Source organism: Theobroma cacao, chromosome 3, assembly GCF_000208745.1.
Source record: "Theobroma cacao cultivar B97-61/B2 chromosome 3, Criollo_cocoa_genome_V2, whole genome shotgun sequence".
Lineage (NCBI taxonomy): Eukaryota > Viridiplantae > Streptophyta > Magnoliopsida > Malvales > Malvaceae > Theobroma > Theobroma cacao.
This window is the reverse complement of record NC_030852.1, coordinates 29,280,377-29,300,461: the sequence shown is the minus strand read 5'-3', so window position 1 is coordinate 29,300,461 and position 20,085 is coordinate 29,280,377. Positions and strand designations below refer to the sequence as shown.

At 34.5% G+C, this 20,085-nt stretch overlaps 4 protein-coding genes across 6 annotated transcripts; 1 reads left to right on the top strand and 3 right to left on the bottom strand.

Annotated features, from left to right (window-relative positions):
• On the top strand, window positions 254-1,955 carry LOC18605655 (UDP-glycosyltransferase 88A1). The gene has a single exon (XM_007038797.2). It carries the CDS (start codon window positions 287-289, stop codon window positions 1,718-1,720), a length of 1,434 nt encoding a protein of 477 aa, XP_007038859.2. The 5' UTR covers window positions 254-286; the 3' UTR covers window positions 1,721-1,955.
• Window positions 2,886-4,640, bottom strand: LOC18605654 (UDP-glycosyltransferase 88A1). Its single transcript, XM_018117495.1, has one exon. It carries the CDS (start codon window positions 4,511-4,513, stop codon window positions 3,071-3,073), a length of 1,443 nt encoding a protein of 480 aa, XP_017972984.1. The 5' UTR covers window positions 4,514-4,640; the 3' UTR covers window positions 2,886-3,070.
• LOC18605653 (trafficking protein particle complex subunit 1) lies at window positions 12,469-15,640 on the bottom strand. 3 transcript variants are annotated; one of them, XM_007038792.2, is made up of 5 exons: window positions 15,180-15,640; window positions 14,951-15,065; window positions 13,788-13,906; window positions 12,882-12,942; window positions 12,469-12,804 (listed from the first exon to the last, which is right to left on the bottom strand). In XM_007038792.2, the coding sequence occupies exons 1-4, from the start codon at window positions 15,401-15,403 to the stop codon at window positions 12,891-12,893; spliced, it is 510 nt and encodes a 169-aa protein (XP_007038854.1). In that variant the 5' UTR covers window positions 15,404-15,640; the 3' UTR covers window positions 12,469-12,804; window positions 12,882-12,890. The 3 variants fall into 3 exon arrangements, with proteins under 3 accessions (XP_007038854.1, XP_007038855.1, XP_007038853.1); XM_007038793.2 differs by having other exon boundaries at window positions 12,469-12,799; XM_007038791.2 differs by having other exon boundaries at window positions 12,469-12,783.
• LOC18605652 (protein SGT1 homolog B) lies at window positions 15,969-19,581 on the bottom strand. Its single transcript, XM_007038790.2, has 10 exons — window positions 19,275-19,581; window positions 19,096-19,165; window positions 18,645-18,769; window positions 18,381-18,513; window positions 18,198-18,294; window positions 17,996-18,061; window positions 17,630-17,768; window positions 16,813-16,898; window positions 16,585-16,689; window positions 15,969-16,439 (listed from the first exon to the last, which is right to left on the bottom strand). The coding sequence occupies exons 1-10, from the start codon at window positions 19,573-19,575 to the stop codon at window positions 16,332-16,334; spliced, it is 1,230 nt and encodes a 409-aa protein (XP_007038852.2). The 5' UTR covers window positions 19,576-19,581; the 3' UTR covers window positions 15,969-16,331.

Here is a 20,085-nt window from a genome sequence, read left to right as displayed (position 1 = left end):
TTCCTCATTGTTTAGTCTTGTCGTATATGGTCGACTACTCAAGTCATTTGATTGATATCATATTCATTAGTATTAAACTTAGACATTCTTAAAATATTAAATACTACTACTATATAACTCAGAAGTCAGTATCCATGTATAACACGAAATTATTTCCCTAACCCTCTCCCCCATGCCGACGCGCCCCACTCTATATTTTTTTTTTCTTTCTTCTCCTATATACGCTTAAGACGACGTTATAAAATTTAAAATTTCCAACTCCATTTCAGTTTCCTGAGAGAGCGCAATGGAGGCCATAGTACTGTATCCATCCCCAGGAATGGGTCATCTGATATCCATGGTGGAGGTAGGCAAGCTACTTCTAACCCACCATCCATCCTTCACCATCATCATCCTCATCACCACCCCGCCATTTAACGCAGGCTCCACTGCTTCATATATTGCAGCTGTCTCCGCCACCACAACTTCCATTTCCTTCCACCAACTCCCCATCATCTCTTTAGACCCCGCTGCTTACGACTCCGTCGAAGCCCTCATGCGCGACCTCATCCACCTCAACAACGTCCATGCCGACGCCTCCCTGACTGCAATCTCCCTCACTTCAACCGTTCACTCCCTCATCATCGACCTCTTCTGCTATCCGGCTCTCGAAATCGCCGCCAAACTCAACATCCCAGCCTACTATTTCTTCACTTCAGGTGCAAGTTGCCTCGCTCTTTACCTTCACATGCCTAGTATTCACCGAAACACAACAGAGAACTTCAAAAATCTCAACACTCTTTTTCACCTTCCCTGCTTGCCTCCCATCCCTTTAAACCATTTACCAGAGCCAATGCTTATAAGGGACACCACGGTATACGATTTCTTGATAAACTGCACCACCCATTTGGCAAAATCAGCTGGAATTATTATCAACACATTCGAAACACTTGAGCCCAAGGCCGTCAAAGCGTTATCTAAAGGTTTTTCAATTCCAGACGGTCCAAATCAAACGCCCCCTGTTTTCTGTATTGGACCGTTGATTGATACAAATAAAGGAAGAAGTAAAGGAAATGGTGATGATGATGATGATAAAGGAATCGAGTGCTTGAAGTGGCTTGACTCGCAACCGAGTCAAAGCGTTGTGTTCTTGTGTTTTGGTAGCATGGGGTTGTTCTCCAAGAAACAATTGATGGAAATAGCTGTTGGCTTAGAGAAAAGCGGCCAAAGGTTCTTGTGGGTGGTGCGTAATCCACCTTCTATTAACAAAAACCAGGGTTTTACGGCAGGACCGGACCCAGCTTTAGATTCTTTACTTCCGGAGGGTTTCTTGGATCGTACGAGTGACAGAGGGCTCGTAGTCAAGGCATGGGCACCACAGGTGGAGGTGCTGAATCATGACTCGGTAGGCGGGTTCCTGACTCACTGCGGGTGGAACTCGGTGCTGGAATCGATTTGCGCGGGTGTGCCAATGGTTGCGTGGCCACTTTATGCGGAACAAAAGTTCAATAAAATACTGTTAGTAGAGGAATTGAAGCTGGCTATGCCTGTTAACGAGTCAGAGAGCGGGTTTGTTAGCGCGGAGGAGGTAGAGAAGCGGGTCAGAGAGTTGATGGAATCGAAGGAAGGCAACTCGCTCAGGAATCGTACAATGGCAAAGCGGAAAGAGGCAGTAGCAGCACTGCGCGAGGGTGGGCCATCTCGTGCTGCATTAGCCCAATTACTCAAGTGCTGGGCTTGAGAAGCGCCGCAACACACTGCTGAGTGAAAAGAACTTCGACACGAAAAAAGGTAAAATAAGAAGTGTTTTGCTTTATTTTTTGAGTAAGGTTTGTTGTGGAATTGAATACTATTTCTTTCTTCTTTATTTTCTTTGCCAATTTGGGGACGAAATTGAATATGTCAGTGGTATTTGTAATCTTTCAGTTTTATCTCTTAAATTGAATATGTCGAAGCAATGGTCATGGGCTTCTTATTCTACACCTCTGGCTTCAACCATAACCTCCCTTCCTAGCAATATTTTGGCTGTCTAAAGAGAAAAATGGCCAAGCTTCAAAGTGTTGAAAAGAATATTCTGTAATTAGCACTTTTTCTATTGGTTGGAAAGAGAATTAATATGTGACATGGAATTCTGTTTGTTGCATGGGTTCCATTCTCATCCAGTAGAGTTTTTTCCAGTAATTTTAAATAGAGCCTTAGATAAATAACACGTGGCCGGTGGTCCTTTTCTTTTCAAAACCACTCTGACAACTAACAGTGAAGTTGGTTTGTTAACGTTAAATTCAGGACCACTTTACGTTACTGAAAAAAGGTTTCCTGTCAGCATTTGCAGCAGCAAGCAACTCCTGTTGCAAATCTTCATTTAATCACAGAAATGCATTAATTTAACAGGATGCTTGGCTTGAATATCTGCACATCACTCCCAACCTAGGCGTAAACTAACGCAAGTTAAAATAACAGTTCAATCGTTGGAGGAGTAAATTAAAGGTAAGCAAAGAAAGAAAATATTTGGATGCGCTACCTTGTTGGGTGGACAATATATTGCCACTTCATTATCAAACGAATCCAAAGATTTATTATTAATCACGCCATTGTTAATCATTTGGCAACTATTCAATTACTGATCAACAAAACATAACAAAACAATCTCCTCAATCAGTAATTATAGGCTTCATCCCATATCTCCAAGGCCTAATGGCTTTAAACGCTCAAACCGTCCTGCCCTACAATTTTGCAAGGGTTAGAGATTGTGGAAATGTAACGGTGGTGTACTGTTGCTTTTCGAATTCTTTTTTTCTTTCTTTTGTCCTTTCTAACTTTTTTGAGAGAAAATAATAAATACATTACTATTAGAAATTTTGATCCATACTTTTTAATTAAATATTAATTATAAAGGCGCCTTTCAATTTTTTAAATTTACTTGACAATGAAATTGGCAAAGCACTTGAAAGACAAATTGACAGCTTACTCGGTCCTCAAAAAGAGAAAACGGGGGATATCAAAAAAAAAAAAAAAAGGTCGAAGAGAAAGGTTCTGACCGATTTTCGATAGCTCTTATTTCGTTGGACCGACTAGAACCGAATCAGACGACTCAGTCTTGCTTCCATGACTCAACGAGTTTCGCTAGTGCTACACGGGAGGAACCTCCCTCACCCAACGCAGTCTTGGCGGCGTGTTTCATAGCTATGGTTCGCTCCCTAACCAGGTTACCTTCTTTGGACTCCATCAAATCTGTAACTCGCTTCTCCACTTCAGTAGCATTCACGAACCCGTACTCTGACTCCACGATCGGCAAAGCGATCTTGATCTCCTCCACTAGCAACACTCGATTGTACCTTTGCTCTGCATAGAGAGGCCACGCCACCATTGGAACGCCGGCGGTCACGGATTCCAGTACTGAGTTCCAGCCACAATGAGTCACGAACCCACCCACAGAATCATGATTCAAGATCGCCACCTGCGGCGCCCATGATTTGAGCACGAGTCCCCTCTCCTCGGTCCTCTCCAAGAACCCTTCAGGAAGCAAGGCGTTCAAATCTGGCTCGGCTTGTTCCTTAATAGCCACGCCTAGGCTTCCTGAAGGAGGGTTCCTCACCACCCACAAGAACCTTTGCCCACTTCGCTCTAACCCCACAGCTATTTCCCTCAACTGTTCCCTTGGAAACAAACCCAAGCTACCAAAACACAAATACACTACACTTTTACTGGGTTGAGAGTCTAGCCACGTTAAGCACTCGGCAACACTATCACCAGGGTTACCTCTACTTCTCCGCTCATCAACCGAAGAAATCAACGGTCCGATGCAGTATAAGGGAGCTGTTGGACCATCCGGCACACAGAGCCCATCGCAAATTGCTTTGATAACTCTTGGCTCGAGGGCCTCAAAAGTGTTATTTATAATCCCAGCTGACTTGGGCATGTTCTTGGAGACATCAAAGAAGAATTCATAGGCCTTTTCGGTGCGGTCGAGTATTGGTTTTGCCATATCTTTAGCTGGAATTGGTGGCACGCCCGGTATATCAAGAAGAACGTTGAGATCTTTGAAGCTTTTGGTGGTGTTCCTGTGAAGTGTTGGCAGATAAATGAAAGAAGCAAGAGAACCAGCGCAACTGGTGTAGAAGTAGTAAGGGCGGATATTGAGATCAGTCGCCACTTTGAAAGCGGTGCTGATGAAAAAATCCATGATTAAGGCCTGAACTTTGTACTTCTTGGAGATGGAAACCAGAGCTTGAAGAACGTTGGAGTTGTTCAGGCGGAGGATCTCAAAAGTAAGGTCCTCGTGGTTGGCGACGTTGGAAGATGGAGGGAGGGTGACTTTAGGTAGCTTGTGAAAAGTGATGGAAGGCATGGTGGAAGAGACGGCGGCGATATATGGAGCGGTCGCATCGGCTTGGTAAGGAGGGGTGGCGATAAGGACGTGGATGGAGAGTGAAGGCTGATGACTGAGGAGGGCCTTGCCTAACTCCACCGTGGCTCTCAGGTGGCCAATTGGTGGTGTTGGGTAGAGAACTACGGCTTCCTCCATCGCTGACATTGAGTGGAAAAACCACTGGAAAGTGGGAACCAAAGCAAAAGCAGTGTTGAGCTATTTGCTGTCCAAGCGCGCCTTCTATCATTGGATATAGGAATGTTTGGTTAACGGAAAAGATAAAATTACGTAGAAATAGAATGTGTTTGAAATAGAATAAAATAATTATTATTTAATTTGATATGATAAATAAAATAAAATAAGTATAATTATTATGAATTATTGTAGTATTTAGTTAGTAATAATAATTTTAAAATAAAAAAATAAAAAATAAAAAGATAAAATATTTTTTATTCATATGATTATTTATTTTTATTAGATTTTTAAATATTAATAATTTATAATTTAATTAAAATATTTATAATTAATAATTTAAATATTAATATTTTATTTATAAGTTAATCATTAATATTTTAAAATATTAATATTTAATTTAATTTAAATATTATTATTATAACTTATTTTATTTCATTTCATTTTATTTTTCAATATTAATAATTATTTATTTATTTAAAATATTAATATTTTATTGATAAATTATTCATTAATATTTTAAAATATTAATATTTTATTAATTCAAAATATTATTATTATCAATTATTTTATTTCATTTTATTTTTGAATATTAATAATTATTTATTTATTTAAAAAATTAATCATTGATAATTTAATTATTAATATTTTATATATAATTTAAATGTTATTATGCTTATTTATTTTTAATTTATTTTATTTTTANATTTGGTTGGTAAAAAAAATTTTAGAATAACAAAAGAATAGATGATAAAAAGATTAAAATATCTTTTAATATAATATATGATTATCTTTTTTTATTTTATTTTATTTTTAGATATTAATAATTTATAATTTATTTTATTAATAAATTATAATTTAAATGTTAATATTTTATTTATAATTTAATTTTTAATATTTTAAACTAGTAATATTTTATTTTATAATTTAATATTAATATTTTAAAAATTAATTTTATTAGAAGTTGGAATTAGGAGTGTGCAAATCTCAGTTTTTTAGGCTTTTGGTTCGGTTTTTCTTAAAACTGACTAAAAAAATCAAGCATTCTAACCGACCGAACCGCATAGGGGCTAAAGTCGATTTTTAGAGGTGGCAGTTTCGATCGATTTTTATGAGTTTACTGAGAAGCACCAGTAATTTGGTTTACTGGTTTAAGGTTTAGTATGAGCGGCAGAGACTAGAAAGGGAGAGCTGGAAAGGCGAAAAGGGAAAGGAGAAATAAGGGGGGTCGGGCCGTCGGGGGAAAATGGCAAATAAATGAATAATAGCAGCAGATTTATGCCTTTACCCTTATAAAGGGCAAAGGGGGAGTGTTTAATGAAGGGTATTTTTGTATTTCCACTCCCTTGAAAACTAAATCCTATCACTGGCTAATTATTCGGTCAGTTTGGGGGGAAAGGAGTCCTCCCTTAGGGTCGAGTTGATCTGTCGACGAGGCCGATCGAATCGACCGACGATTACTACTGCAACCGTCAATTATTGTAATCGACGGTTGTCCGATTGCAACCGACCACTGCCCACCCCTAGTTGGAATCAAGGGAGAGAAAGAGGAAAGAGAAAAAATAATATTTTATACAAATAGAGTTGTAATTTTTTAAATTTGTAAGGGGCATTTTGATCATTATTATTTTTTGAATTTATTCCTCAATCATGAAATACCTAATACCATTGGAGATGGTGGTATTAGATACTCTTAAGTTTTAGAGAATTTTGAAAAATAATCATTCCTGTGAAATGGCTATTTCTTGGACTATTTCACAATCAAACAAAGAAACAAAAGTTCCTTAAGAATAAAAGGGGAATGGCTAGCCATTCCCCAAACCAAACATGCTAGTAGTCTTACATAAGGTCATAGGACATACTAAATTGATAATTGCCCAACAAAGAAAACACCAATAGTAGTGAGATGAGGTAGTTTTAATCTTTTACTCATCCAATTCACTGCAAATGAAATGAACTTTTCTTCTATTTGTTCATGCATTCTTTCTAATGTGGGTTAGCCGTTTCTTTATGGTGGGAGAATTATCAACTACTACCACATTTTTCTTGCCTTATTAGTAGATTTTAATTTTGGTACCATATATATATATATATATAGTATTCTATAGATAATATGGATGGTCTTACCCATGTGCTTTTACAGCATGTTTGATTGGAATGGAATAATCATTCTCTCTCTATTTCTAATCCTTCTTCTAACACTTTATTTGGTTAAAAGGAATGAACATTTTTTAGAATGGCTATGCAAGGTGAGGAGAGAATAGTCAATAACAAGATTACGTTGCTAGTGCTATTTCAAGAGTAAAAACATTAATGGAGAAAAATATCTTTGATTGATTTGAAGAATTATCATATTATATAAAATGCATTTTATTCATTTTTTATAATTTATTTCTCTCTCTAGCCAACTACCTCTCTCCTTCTCTCACTAAATTAAAATGAATTTAAAATTAAAAAATATAAAAGAAAAAATTAAAATAAATTTAAAATAAAAAGGTTTAAATTTAAATTATATATTATAAAAAGTTAATATTTTAAACTTAAAAATTAAATTATAATTTTAATCATAATTTTTATTTTAATATTTTAAAAATAAATAATAAAATAATAAAATAAATATTATACTTGTAAATATTTTAATTTAAAATTAAATATTATAATAAATGATATTTTTGTCATTTATCACTTATTTTTTAATTAGTCCTAAAGTCATTATTGCCAACTAAACATTAAAATAATTTATAATAACAATTCTTATTTTATTCCATTCTCATTAATTAAACTATTTAATAGTTATTTATCTTTTATTTTATTCCTACGAAATGATTGTTTTGTTCTCACTATATTTCTTCTTACGAACCAAACACATCTTTAAATTTAAAATTATTTACTACGTACAAACATTTAACAAAAAAACATGATATAAACACGGATACCTCTTTTGCCCTGTTCCAAATACGTACCTTTCCTACCATTTCTAATTTCCAAATTTTACAAAATTACAATTATCATCCACAAGGCAACAAAATATGAGTTAATCTTGTTACAAATGTTAATTTTTAGCAACGCTTTTTTATATTTTTATAAATTTAATTGTATTATATTTTAAATAAAATAATAATGATAAAAAATACATATATTAATAAAAGTTATACTTTTAATATTATTATTATTATTATTATTAAATGATAAAAGAAGTACAATAAAAGATTTTAAATAACTGTAAAGAATATGATACAACCAACAAAAGAAGTACAATAAAAGATTTTAAATAACTGTAAAGAATATGATAGAACCAACTTTCAAAATAAAAAATATACAATAGAACCATCAAGAGAGATAAGTACTTTTTTTGTTTTTTTAAATCGAGTTCGGACGAGACAGTTGGGACTAGTTTTTTAATAGAACCGGTAGTGGCGCACTTTAACTAAGCCCACCTAGCCCTGCCCCGAGATGATTACCAAGGTCTTCCTGATCACTCTTTTATTTTATGTCTTGTAAAATATGCCAACTAGTTAGATGATAAATTGATACTAGAAAACTAATGGAGAGATCAAATACTTACTTTACACCCCAACCAAGAAAGAAAGATACTTGTTCATAGGTTTGTTTTTCCTTCTAATTTTCACCAAATCTCACCAATCACCATCACGTGGTATCCGGTATTCCTAACAAAAAGAAATTCCATTGACCACAGTAAAGGGAACAACACCACCTACTAATCCTTTTATTATTTTTACAGTCCAGTCTTAGTGTTTGGTTTAAGCAGGTAACTAACCGAGGTGGGTAAGCAATGAAAAAAATCCTGATTAATGGTAATCGTAAATCAATTAATATTAACATTACTACGAAGTCTTTACCACTAAAATTGGTTGAACGCTGCATTCATTTCAAAATGTAGAAAACCAATTAGAATAATTGATATGGCTTGGCTCGTACACAACGAGAGGGTCTTGAAGAATGTGCAATAAACGTATGCATGAGCTTTCCATGGAAAAGGATTACATCGTTTAAAATTACGAAAAGTGGTAATCATTCTTTTGTTCTCTTTGACCTTCGGACAGACTGACCCATTAAAATGGATCTGCTCTATTGGATTGATTTATTTTTTATTAAATATAAAGTGAGTTGGGTTTAAAAATTTAAGTTCATAGTAGAATCGGGCTTAAATGGGATAGTTCATCAAATCAATGGGTTGGAGTGAGTTGGGACAGGCCAACTTTATAGATCAAAAAAATAATATTAATTAATTTAATAATTTTATATATTTAATTATATAAAATTAATAATTTAGTTATAAATAATATTGCTTATTTTATATATTTTAATATTTTTAATCTTTACTTGTCAAATTAATAATTTTAATTTAAATTAAAACTTATTATCTCTTTTTCTTTTATAACAATGAATATTAGATGATAAATTGATAATGATTCAGACCTTGAAACATCATTGCTGTCTAAATAAGATTTAAATATTTTACTCGAGGATGAGAATTGAGAAAAATATAAATAAGTCTTGAAGTTTTTATTAATTAGTTATATACTTATGTTTATAGGATAGTAGTTTGTGTTAAAGATTTAAACTTTATTTATGTAATTTATTTTTTTTATATTTGGTATAATTTATTTATTTGTAACATGTTTTTATTATTCAATTTATGGATTAAATCATAGAACAATTTTATTGATAGAAAATTTGTTAAGTAGAGTTATAAAAATGATTTTTTTTGAAAAAAATAAAAATAGGCTAGCCTAACTCGACCCACGAGCTAGCAAGGGGTGGGCTAGGTTTAGGTTTTAATGGTCCATGTAAAAAATGGGTTAGCGCAGCCCAATCCATATTTTCTCAACCCACAAGGGCTTGGACCGAGTTGGGTCAAGCTAACCCATATTAACAGCTCTACTGAAACATATATATATATATCATAGACATGCTGCAATGCAAGTTAATCATAATGGGAACAAAAGGTGTAACGACCTCACTTGTACATTAGGAATTTTTAGGATTTGTTGGGTTATATATGTAGAAATTAAAATTTATATTTATGAGATGTTTTTTCTTTTTGGATAAAATTATGAGGGTGAATTTGAACAAAGAATACTTAGCAAGTTGAATATATGGTCTCAACAGATGATATCAGAGAATTATCAGACGAAAGTTGTAGTAGAGAGCAAAATGCTACATCATGCGCGCATGACATTCCCATAACAACAAATGCATCCAAAAAATTAAAAAAACAAACTAAAAAAATAAAGGGTTCTTTTCAAAAATATCTCATACATAAGGTGTTTTTGAAAATAACTCTATTTATAATTTTAACTATTTTTAACCAAAAGAAATTAATTTTAGATAAAATTACCCTTCATAAAATCGACCCATATGTTTAGGTAAACGTCTTAAATCGACTCATATCTTTTAAGCTTTCCTCGTCAGACCATTCATCTTTAGAGTATTCCTTAGCAGAAAGAAACATGTTTAAGCATTTTGAGCATTTTGGAATAGTTTTTCATGTGCGAAGAAAAATCTTTAAGCGTTTTGAGCATTTTTTAATATTTTGGAGTAATTTTTTATACATAAAAAAAAAACCTTTAAGCATTTTGAGCATTCTTCATCAAGTGGGTATATTAGTTAATTATGTTGTTAAATGGAATATAGTGTATCGTTTAAAGTTGTTGTTTTTGTTAAATAAAATTCAGTAGTTTTGGTGGTTTTTAGGTATTGCATAATTGATTTTTGGGCATTGTGTGATTAGTTTTTAAATATTGCGTGACTAATTTTTAAGCATTACGTGACGAGTTTTTAACATTGCGTGACTGGTTTTTAGGTATTGCGTGACTGGTTGATATGACATTGTGTTACTAGTTGATAAGCATTGCATGACTGGTTAGTAAGGCATTGCGTGACTTAGTCATTACTTAAAAATCAGTCATGCAATGTTTAAAAATCAATCATGAAATGCCTAAAAATCAGTCACGTAATACCTAAAAACTAGTCACGCAATGATTAAGTTACGTAATGTCTAAAAACTAATCTCGCAATACTTAAAAACTAGTGACACAATACCTAAAAATTAGTAATGCAATATCTAATAACTAATTGATTTACCTGCACGCAGTTAAGTTTAAGTTGTGAATCATACAATATTCTAATGTATAGATATATTTAATCAATTTCAACTCTTTATATTTGAGGTTCTATGAATAAACCAATAAACCTAAAAACTGAAACACCTACTTTTTTGTTTTTGCTAAGCCGAGAAATTGTGCATTTCATAAAAAAGAAGTTACAAAATTCCATAACCCTCCAAAGCAAGATAAAATATATCGGCCTTACTTACTCCCATTGTGCAAAAACAAAATACACTCTCTTTACAAAATATTTCTTGAACAATTTTAACTCAAAATCTCATAAAAATAAACAAAATCCCCTGCAAACATGCTTAATAATCATTCCATTCAGACACAATAAAACTGTGAACTATTATAAAACCCATCAAACATGCTTTAGCTGTTTTTTTTCCCTGAGCCCATCATCTTAACCAATTTGATCCAACTCATCAATACAGGCATCTCCATTGCAGCACATGTTTCGAAGCAAGTCATTACTAAAAAGCATCAAGTTACCACATTCATCATGCTGATTACAATCACCATAAAATAGCAAAATCACTGTTCATCGCCCTTTAGAACCCCAAGATCCACCATTTAAGAAAATAAAACAAAATAAAAAAGAACTTGATGCTATTTCTACTCTTTAGGATGACGAGAAAGAGCTAGATGGCGAGATAGACAATATTTGGTAAGAGAGAAAAATGAAGATTTAATTTTAAAATTTTTGTCTGAATGGCGAGATAGAGAAAATTAAAACTATTTTAATTTGTCTGAAATTGTTTAAAGGACATTATTGTCAAATCATGCCAAAAATTAACTAAAAATAGTTAAAATTATAATGAATGATATTTTTGAATTGAATTTATGAGAAAAGTTATCTCTCACAATTTTCTTAAAAAAAAGATACAGTTATACTATGAATTAGCTAATGCATTATGTTAGACTAACACTTTATGAAATGTATTTGATTAGTTAATAGTTAAAGTTGTGTATCTGATTATTTATATGAATGCAAATATTAATATTATATGATTGCAAAATTGTTTATGTGATTGAATTAAATTAATACATTTATTAGTTAAATTTTTGATTAATTAAAAATCCTTCTTATCCAATCACTTTTTCTTCAAAGCCAACAAAATATTATTTGCATTTAATTTGATCAATGTTTTCAAACTTTTTTTTATCTTAACAAATACCAATAAAAAGTATTGAATTACCTTTGTTATATACCACAGCAACGCGCGAACGTCACGTGCTCATTTCGTTTAAATTAATTGAACGTTCGTGCATGAGTTTGTTCACTGATGGTTCTAAGTTCAGCTCTAGACTTACACTGCTGCATAAAATTAGGTTGTTTTATGTAAATTTTGCGGACTACCGGCGTTGGCATATCTGGGGATGGAACTGATGGCAGGCCTGGGATCTCAACAACGAGGTTGACATCTTCCAAGCTTTCGGTGAAGTTCTTGTGGAGGGTGGGCAAGTAAAGTCAAGAAGCAGGAAGAGCCTTAAAAATAGGGGAGTACGAAGTCCAGTCTGGTAGATGGACGAGGGAGAGTGGCAGTGCAGGAGCTAGTGGAAGGTGATGGAAGGAGGGTTTGCGGCCCGATGTGGGTGTGGGTAGGTGGTGAAGGTTGACAAGTGAGCAGCTTACCTAGCTCCGCCATTCCCATGTGGTGCGTAAGCACTGGTGATGCGTGCAGAACTATGGCTTCTTCCATAGCCGACAAGACAATAATGGAGAAAAATAAAGGATCAAAGGGCAAGTGATGAGCTATCTCAAAAGCTCCTTAGATCTACTAAGTGAAAAAATGTGAAACGAACGGCATCTTTTTAATTTACAGAGCAAAGAGTTATTTTCAATCACTTCTGCAGCTTTGCTTTCATTTTACCCACATTCTGGAAACGGTATGACAAAGGTAGTCAATACACTTAATGTCACATAATAAATGGATAAAACCTCCTCTAAATCACACCCTCAACGTTCACCAGTGATAATATCAATCTTCTCACAAACATTCTAAAAAATTGTCACACACAATATCCAAAAAACAGGTTATCCAACAGACCTGCTTCGGAATCACAATTTTCTGGTGTACTTGGAGCCAAGTTGAGTGTGTAAACTACCTGAAAATAACCCAAACTTAACTATTAAAGATAACTGAATTGGCTCTTCACATGCACAAAGAAAAGTAAATACCACAGACATAGAGAGCTCGCATTACTTTTTGATACTATGCAATGCTCCTCACATATTGATCGAGAGCTGTATTAAATAACTCACACCTGCAAGAGGAAAAAAAACCAAGTGCATAAATAAAAAGAAAAATAATAATCGTTTTAGCAAAAAATTAAAGATGAATACTGACCATGCCAAAGTACTTTGACTGGGAAAGAAGTATTTAAACTTCATGGTTAATGCATCTCTATAGAGCTAACAGAACGACTTTCTTGGCTCCACTAAAGAGAGTATACATATCCAAGAATGGCATGTTCATTTAACTGAGTAAATATATCCAAGAATGATGCCTAGCCCACAGTTTAGACTACTCACATATACTTGCCTTCCTTTCTATACTTGAGCAAAATTCCACTCATTCTATTTAAAGACTTCCATAAAGACACCAGTTGGACTGAGCGTCTGCCTTTATTAAACAATTCATTCATAGCATAACCAATTTACAACATTAATTGATTGAGGAGAAATGAAACTAAATTAACCTGAAAAAAGAGCTACTCATCAAGTTCAGGGACCATGGATATGTACTTTTACCTATCGGTGGCAGGTAGTTTCACTAGGTAGTAACAATCATTTAACAGTATCATAAAACTGAAACTGTAGAAACAAACTTGAGGATACCCATCACAAGAGCTAAAAGAACAAAATAGGAAGCCACAAAATGGCTCCATTCAAAGGTTGTGTAGATAAACATTGACTTTGAATATACTGCCGACAAATGCATTACTTTTTATTCAACAAAATTAAAATAGTGAGAAACTTCAGTTTGCAGAGACAAATATGTAAATAAATGCAGCATTAACCAACAGGGATGACCAGTGGCTGTCATAACAGAACAATCCTCAAAGGATAAGCATGTAACTAGTAGCTTGGAAAGAAAAGGACTATTTACCTGATTGAAGTTCCAGGGGTATAGAGTGGGTTCTTGGCAACATACTCAACATACAAGTTATAAATATACTTGAGCGGTTCACGAAGATCGCCAGTCCTAGGATGAGTGACCAAAATAATCTGCACAAAAGGACAAAAAGAGTGGCAGAGTCAGGATTTCATTGAGAAACGTATACAAATTTCCAAAACATCAAAGGCTGGAAAATAATGTTGTCAAAAGCATGCAAAAAAAAGTCAGTATCGAGCATTGATCAATGTCAAGCAGGGTCTCGATTGCTACCATGGAATTATTTTAATTGTCTGAGTTGCTAGCCTTAAAGAAGGTTTTGCATAGTACTCATTGAATTAGAAAATTTAAGAAATAAACACACTAGACTTCTCATCAATATGAGGCATCCAGTGACAGCCAATGGACCTCTATCAGAGCCTTCCACTTATAACTTTTAATTCTTGGTAGATTTTGGAGTAAAACTTTTAACTGCTAGTCCAATAGGGAGAATCATATAATATTTACATGAAAAAGCCTATTAGGCAAGAACTCAACAATACAAAGGCAAGTGAGTTCAGGATTTTCCCCAACATGATGCAAATTACGTCCATAAGATCTGCCATGAGTTTCAGACGCTATATTCCAGGTTACTTAACTTGACAAACCACTGCCTGATAGATAGCTAATCACTTTAAAGAATTCTAAGTCCTCCACTATTACTCGAAACCACAATTTGAAATTCACCAATTTTATAACTTACAGCTCCTTTTCAAATTCTGGAGGTTAGAGCTGTAAAATTTCACTACACCAAGTAATACTAGTGAAGTAGTGATTGTTTATTCAAAATGGGAACAGCAAAATTTAGCTTAGTGGCATGACAGTAGCTTGAACGAGCAGGAGATATACATGTACTGTGCTAATATGGAAGATAAAAAAACAAAAAGCAGAAGCCATTTAATGTTGTCAAGCGCATCAAATTGAACCTAAGAAAACTCCAAACTGCTGAGTGCTATTTGGAGGCAAATTGCAGATTGAGTTGTTTCTAGCCTTCTTAAAAACATGTGATACTATCTTGTTAAATTCAAATGAAAATTAGTCATGGATTCATCAGCATCCAACATCTAATTAAACCACTACAACAGAGTTGAAAATAACAGGAAAAAAAAAAAGCAGACCTTAATCCCAGAAGGAGTTTCCATGAAACTAAGTTTGTAGGTATTAGTGCGGAAGCTATGAAAGGAACAACCTTGACCTGGCAACTGAGGGACCCCTAAATTTCCCTTATCAGCACTGCGCATCATCAACAATTCAAAAATTCTTAACTGAAAAAAAAAAGAAAAAAATTCATGACAGAAGATGTTGCTGGAAGAGAATGAACTTGAAGAGAGAAAAAGCAGGAGAGACCTGGTGGGATCCATTTTGGCAGTAAGGGATTTGAGGGAGAAAAGGAGACCGAACATGAGCTTGTGATCTTGTTGAGGGTTGAGAGTGTGGAGAGGCCGATTCCACTCCCTGTAAAGCAAGCACACTCCGTTTCGGTTAAATACGTACATCATGTGAGCGTTGTTCCCCGTCGTCGTTGGTACCGGCGGTGATGGACTGATCTCCGATCCGCCAAAGAACTGCATTATTTCTCTCTCTCTCTGTCTCCTCCTTGTCAATTAACACACTGCTCCAATTATAATATCTTTCAGACCTTTCTTGCTGTGTTTGTCTGAGATTGAATTTATATGGTTAGCGACCTGACCTTGGGTGTTGCCAAGCAGTTCTACGAATCAAGAATTGGAACTTGATTTTCGGATAAAAAAGAAAAAACAAAAGAAAATGTAAAAATTGGATTTCGATGTATGGAGCCTTGGAAGAGCGACGTCGTTTAGTGTGTGGACTTGGGTCTTTCAGTTTCAGCAATCTTATAAATCTAGCAAAGTGTACAACATTAACCGTTAGTTAGACTGCCCACGGCCCACTTCAGTCTTAATCAAGCCGGTTTTATTTTGATCTACTGTATTTCCTATTTTGGGTTAATGGGCCGGGTAAACGAGTTAGCCCAAGGATAATTCTTGTAATTATCGTGAAAGGGTCAGCAAAAGAATACTGAGGTATGAGATGGGCACAGCCAAGGGTACACTACTTTCTTGGGCAAAAGATCCAAACGCAATCACAAATCTTTTGGAGATAGTGACACATTACAGATTTTTTGGACTAGTAATTACTTCAATTGAATAAGAGTACACAACCATAGCTTGCATCTAGTGCACCAGCATCCAACAATTCATCACAGCTTCATCCAGTAGACAAAGAGGTATAAAAAGAAAAATATTGAACCGTCACATTCTTCATTGCATACTTGAAAACAAAAATAAATACACAGACCTGAAAACAAGGCTTAAAAACAAAAGGTACAAAGTCCAGAGATCCATCCACCAGCACTTGGTGTAAATTTTGACATTCAAGCACAGCAAAACCTGTAATTAAATTAGATTGGAGAAGCGAACACAACATTCACAGACCAAAACCGCAGTCCAAGTTACATTCTCGCCATTGGGAACATAGAGCTCAGTATTCCCACTTCCTCATTTCCATACCATCAGGAGGACTTCCTTCCACTTTCTTTGCTCCAACTTCGTTCCAGTTTGTGGAAAGCACTGTCCCATTTGACTCCACCTACAATGCCACGCCAGATAATTAAATGCACACAGCATATGAACTATGAAAGCCACTATATTCTATATCAATTATTTTAATCCAATGACCAGATTATGCTTATTGAAGGGATAAATTAAACATCATGTTGATTAAAATGTCTTACAAAAGATTTTTGCATGGCCCTTCTTGTGTCCTCATCTGCATCCTGATAAATATCTCGGAAAAATTTATTCAAAGCAGCATCACCATCCAGCTTTTCATCTTTCTCCTGAAAACCAGCCACCATAAACATCATGTGTTAATGATTATTGTATCCCACAACTTCTGCCACATAAGTTGTCCAAATATCATAAAGGAAACAAATAAAAAATAAGCCTGATGTCCGATGCACCTCCTTCTTTACTTGAGCTTCAAGTTTATCCCAATCAACCCTTTTTGGTTTGGAGGATGGGTACACTGGTTTTTGATTTCCAGTAACTACAAACACAAGAATTAGTTTATGACCAAGAGTAGATAAAAGGATCCAATACTTGCCAAATAATTCAATAGATGAAACATTCAACCTTCATGCAGCACAATTATTAGAACACTAATTAGCATGAGCATTCAAAAATCAAATCCAATCAATCAAATGAAACTAGAGAAGATTTCAATTGCAAAAGCATAAACAATGAAAAACCAAAACTTAACAGAAAAGTACTAGCAAAAAATGACCACTGCAACTATCAATGTGTTCTGATTTTACACTTTAAGACCCTCATATTGCCGAATAATAAATAGGTACGGTTCAAATGAGACAAAATGGAAATGAATTTATATAATTTGTAAAAGTTATGGTAAAATTTATTTAAAAATAAATTATCAAGTTTAAAAACACTTTGTTGGTTTCCAACAACAGATTTCGAGTGGATCTCATAAATTTTTGTGAAATCCATTTATTCCACATTACCTTAGCAACTAATATTCAGTTCCCAAGAGGGACTTACCTGCATAAAGTGTTCTTTAGCCAGTGAACATTTAAATTTTAAACTACTATTATGTCTAGGTACAAAACTGCATAAGCTTACATACAGCATCCCACACACATAAAATAGGTGCACACAGATAATAAACAAGTCAGTATGGCACGCACAAGTAAGCTTTGACACTTGGTTTTCTCATGGCTTTCCACTAGTAATAGAAACGACATGCTACAGAGATCAACTTACCAGAAGATACATTAACCCTTTGTGAAACAGTAACTTCCTTGCTGAATTCAAGAGATGTCCACTGAATTGGTTCAGCTTTTGCCAGCCGAATCTCAATTTTGGTTGACAAAACATCATATCTGCACTTGTCAGGTATTATCTGTTCAAACATAGCCAAACACCATGAAGACAAAATTAGCATCTAAGCAAAAGATACAACGGAAAACCTATTTGTCACTACCGAACCAAAAGCAATCCACCCTTCAGGATAATATTCTCACTACAGAGTTTTATGCTTGGACCTCTGCCCAAAAAGACAAAAGGTCAAACTTAGGTATCATACTATTTTTACACACCAACATTGACAACATGAATTTCAGGTAATACCTTTCCAAATAAGCGAGGTTGAAAATGAAATGCATCTTTACCAGGCGCATCAATGGCAACACTTAGCTGCATAGCAACAAAGAAAGATAGCAATTCTTCAGCCCATTTATTAGTAACAAACTAAACAATACTCATAGGATCCACAAGGACAGAGACACACAAAATGGAAAAATGAATGCAGATGAATTGATGTGCAACTTACTATTTGTTCACCATATTCTACATAAACACATTCACGTGGTATTCCCTTAGCAAATATTGTCACAACCACTTCCTCTGGTTTTTGGTAAAATTCATGCCTGCACAAATATTTTTAACCATATTAACTACACATCAGCATTCATATTTAACACTGACATTAGAAAGAGAACACATTGACAGAAACCTGTAAGTTAATTTGGATGGTGCTGCCACAGTCACCAGATTAGGCACGTTCTTCTCTGGCTCAACTTTTGTTGCAGGTTCAACATTTGTTGTCACCTCTTCCAGAGTCTGCTTTGGTAAATCACCAGTTTCCTCTAAACAAACACACAACTCATTAGTAAGATAAGGGACGTTTTTAAGATGATATAGAATATTTTGATAATATATAACAATTGTTGTACATAAACCCATCCTGCCTTAAAAGCCTTTCTTTATGGCTATGTACCTGCGATGCGTTCTTGACATTCTTTGATCAACTGGGAAAATCTCGACTCTCCCGGTGCCAAAGCAGCGCCAGTCTCCAATGCAGCCTTAGCAGTTTGATACTCCTCAAGTTTCATGCACGCAGTACTGCAGACATTCATTAACATATTACTATAAAGGCTTCTGCATCAGAAGCAATAAACAATCCTTCCAAAAAGGGAGAATATGTGTTTAGCTATTTTATCAATTATTAAAATTTCCCGTTAATAATATTCATCAGAATAATCCAGGAATTCCTTCAGTAAACTACATTAATTGTGTGATGGAAACTATGTAGAAAGTAGCAGATCAAGCAAGGGAATGAAGAGGAGAATGATTGAAAGCAGTAGTGTCCATAATTAAAATTAATTAAGGCATTAGACCAGCACAAATTATCAGATTAGAGAAGAAAGGACATGGGAAAATCTACTCACGCTTTACGCAAGTAAGCTTTAGACATGGATGGGTCCAACTCAATTGCTTTATTGGCGTCGGCCACAGCCTCTGCGCCAACAAAATTACAAAAAACAACAAAGTTAACAATTATTCTAAAAAAAAAAGAGGAAAGGTTATAGTATAAAGTAAGATAGGGTTGGAAAAATAGGGGAATTACCAGTGAGATTGTTGATTTTAATGTTGGCTTGAGCACGGTCAGCGTAGAGTTCGGCGTTTTTAGGGTTAAGTTCGATGGCTTGCGAGTAGAGATCGAGCGCAAGTTGGAAGTGGTCATCGAAGAAGGCTTCTTTGGCTTTGGTCTCCAGATCAGACGCCATTGCAGGGGGAAAGCAAGAGAAGAGAGAACAGGAAAGAAATAACAAAGAGAAGTCTCTAGAAGAGTAGAAAAGAGCAAGGGGGATTGCGATTTTTGGAACTGCAGGAGAACACAATGGACTCTTGTGGGAAACTAAACCCATAGAGATTAAATAAAAAGGAGGCCGTGAGGGGTCGGAGAGGACTTCAGTAGTCTACGGTCAATAATAAGTTTATTTTTAAATGACAAATTTACCCCCATAATGTTTGCGTTTATTACCTTTTTAAGAACCCAACTCCATCTTGCTTTGCTGCTAATCTAGAAATTTGTGATTTATTAGTAATTATTTGATGATTAACTAATTATTAATAGTATAGAAGTAAATGATATCATCTATCTATATTCTCAATTTAAAAGATATATCCATTGAGTGAAAAAAAACTCTTATATTTTTTTACCTTTAGATTTTTTATCCTCAAAACAAAGGAACCCTTGAAACTAGTTCAGGTACTTCCATGAAGTTTCATTGAGACTTTACATTATTTCAACTTCAATATCTCTCACGAGAAGATTAGTCATGAGATTCTATTGATCTCTTAAAAAAGTAAAGATCTACCTCAACTTTGATATGATATTATTTATCATGGAGACATTTTTTAATTCAAAAAAAATA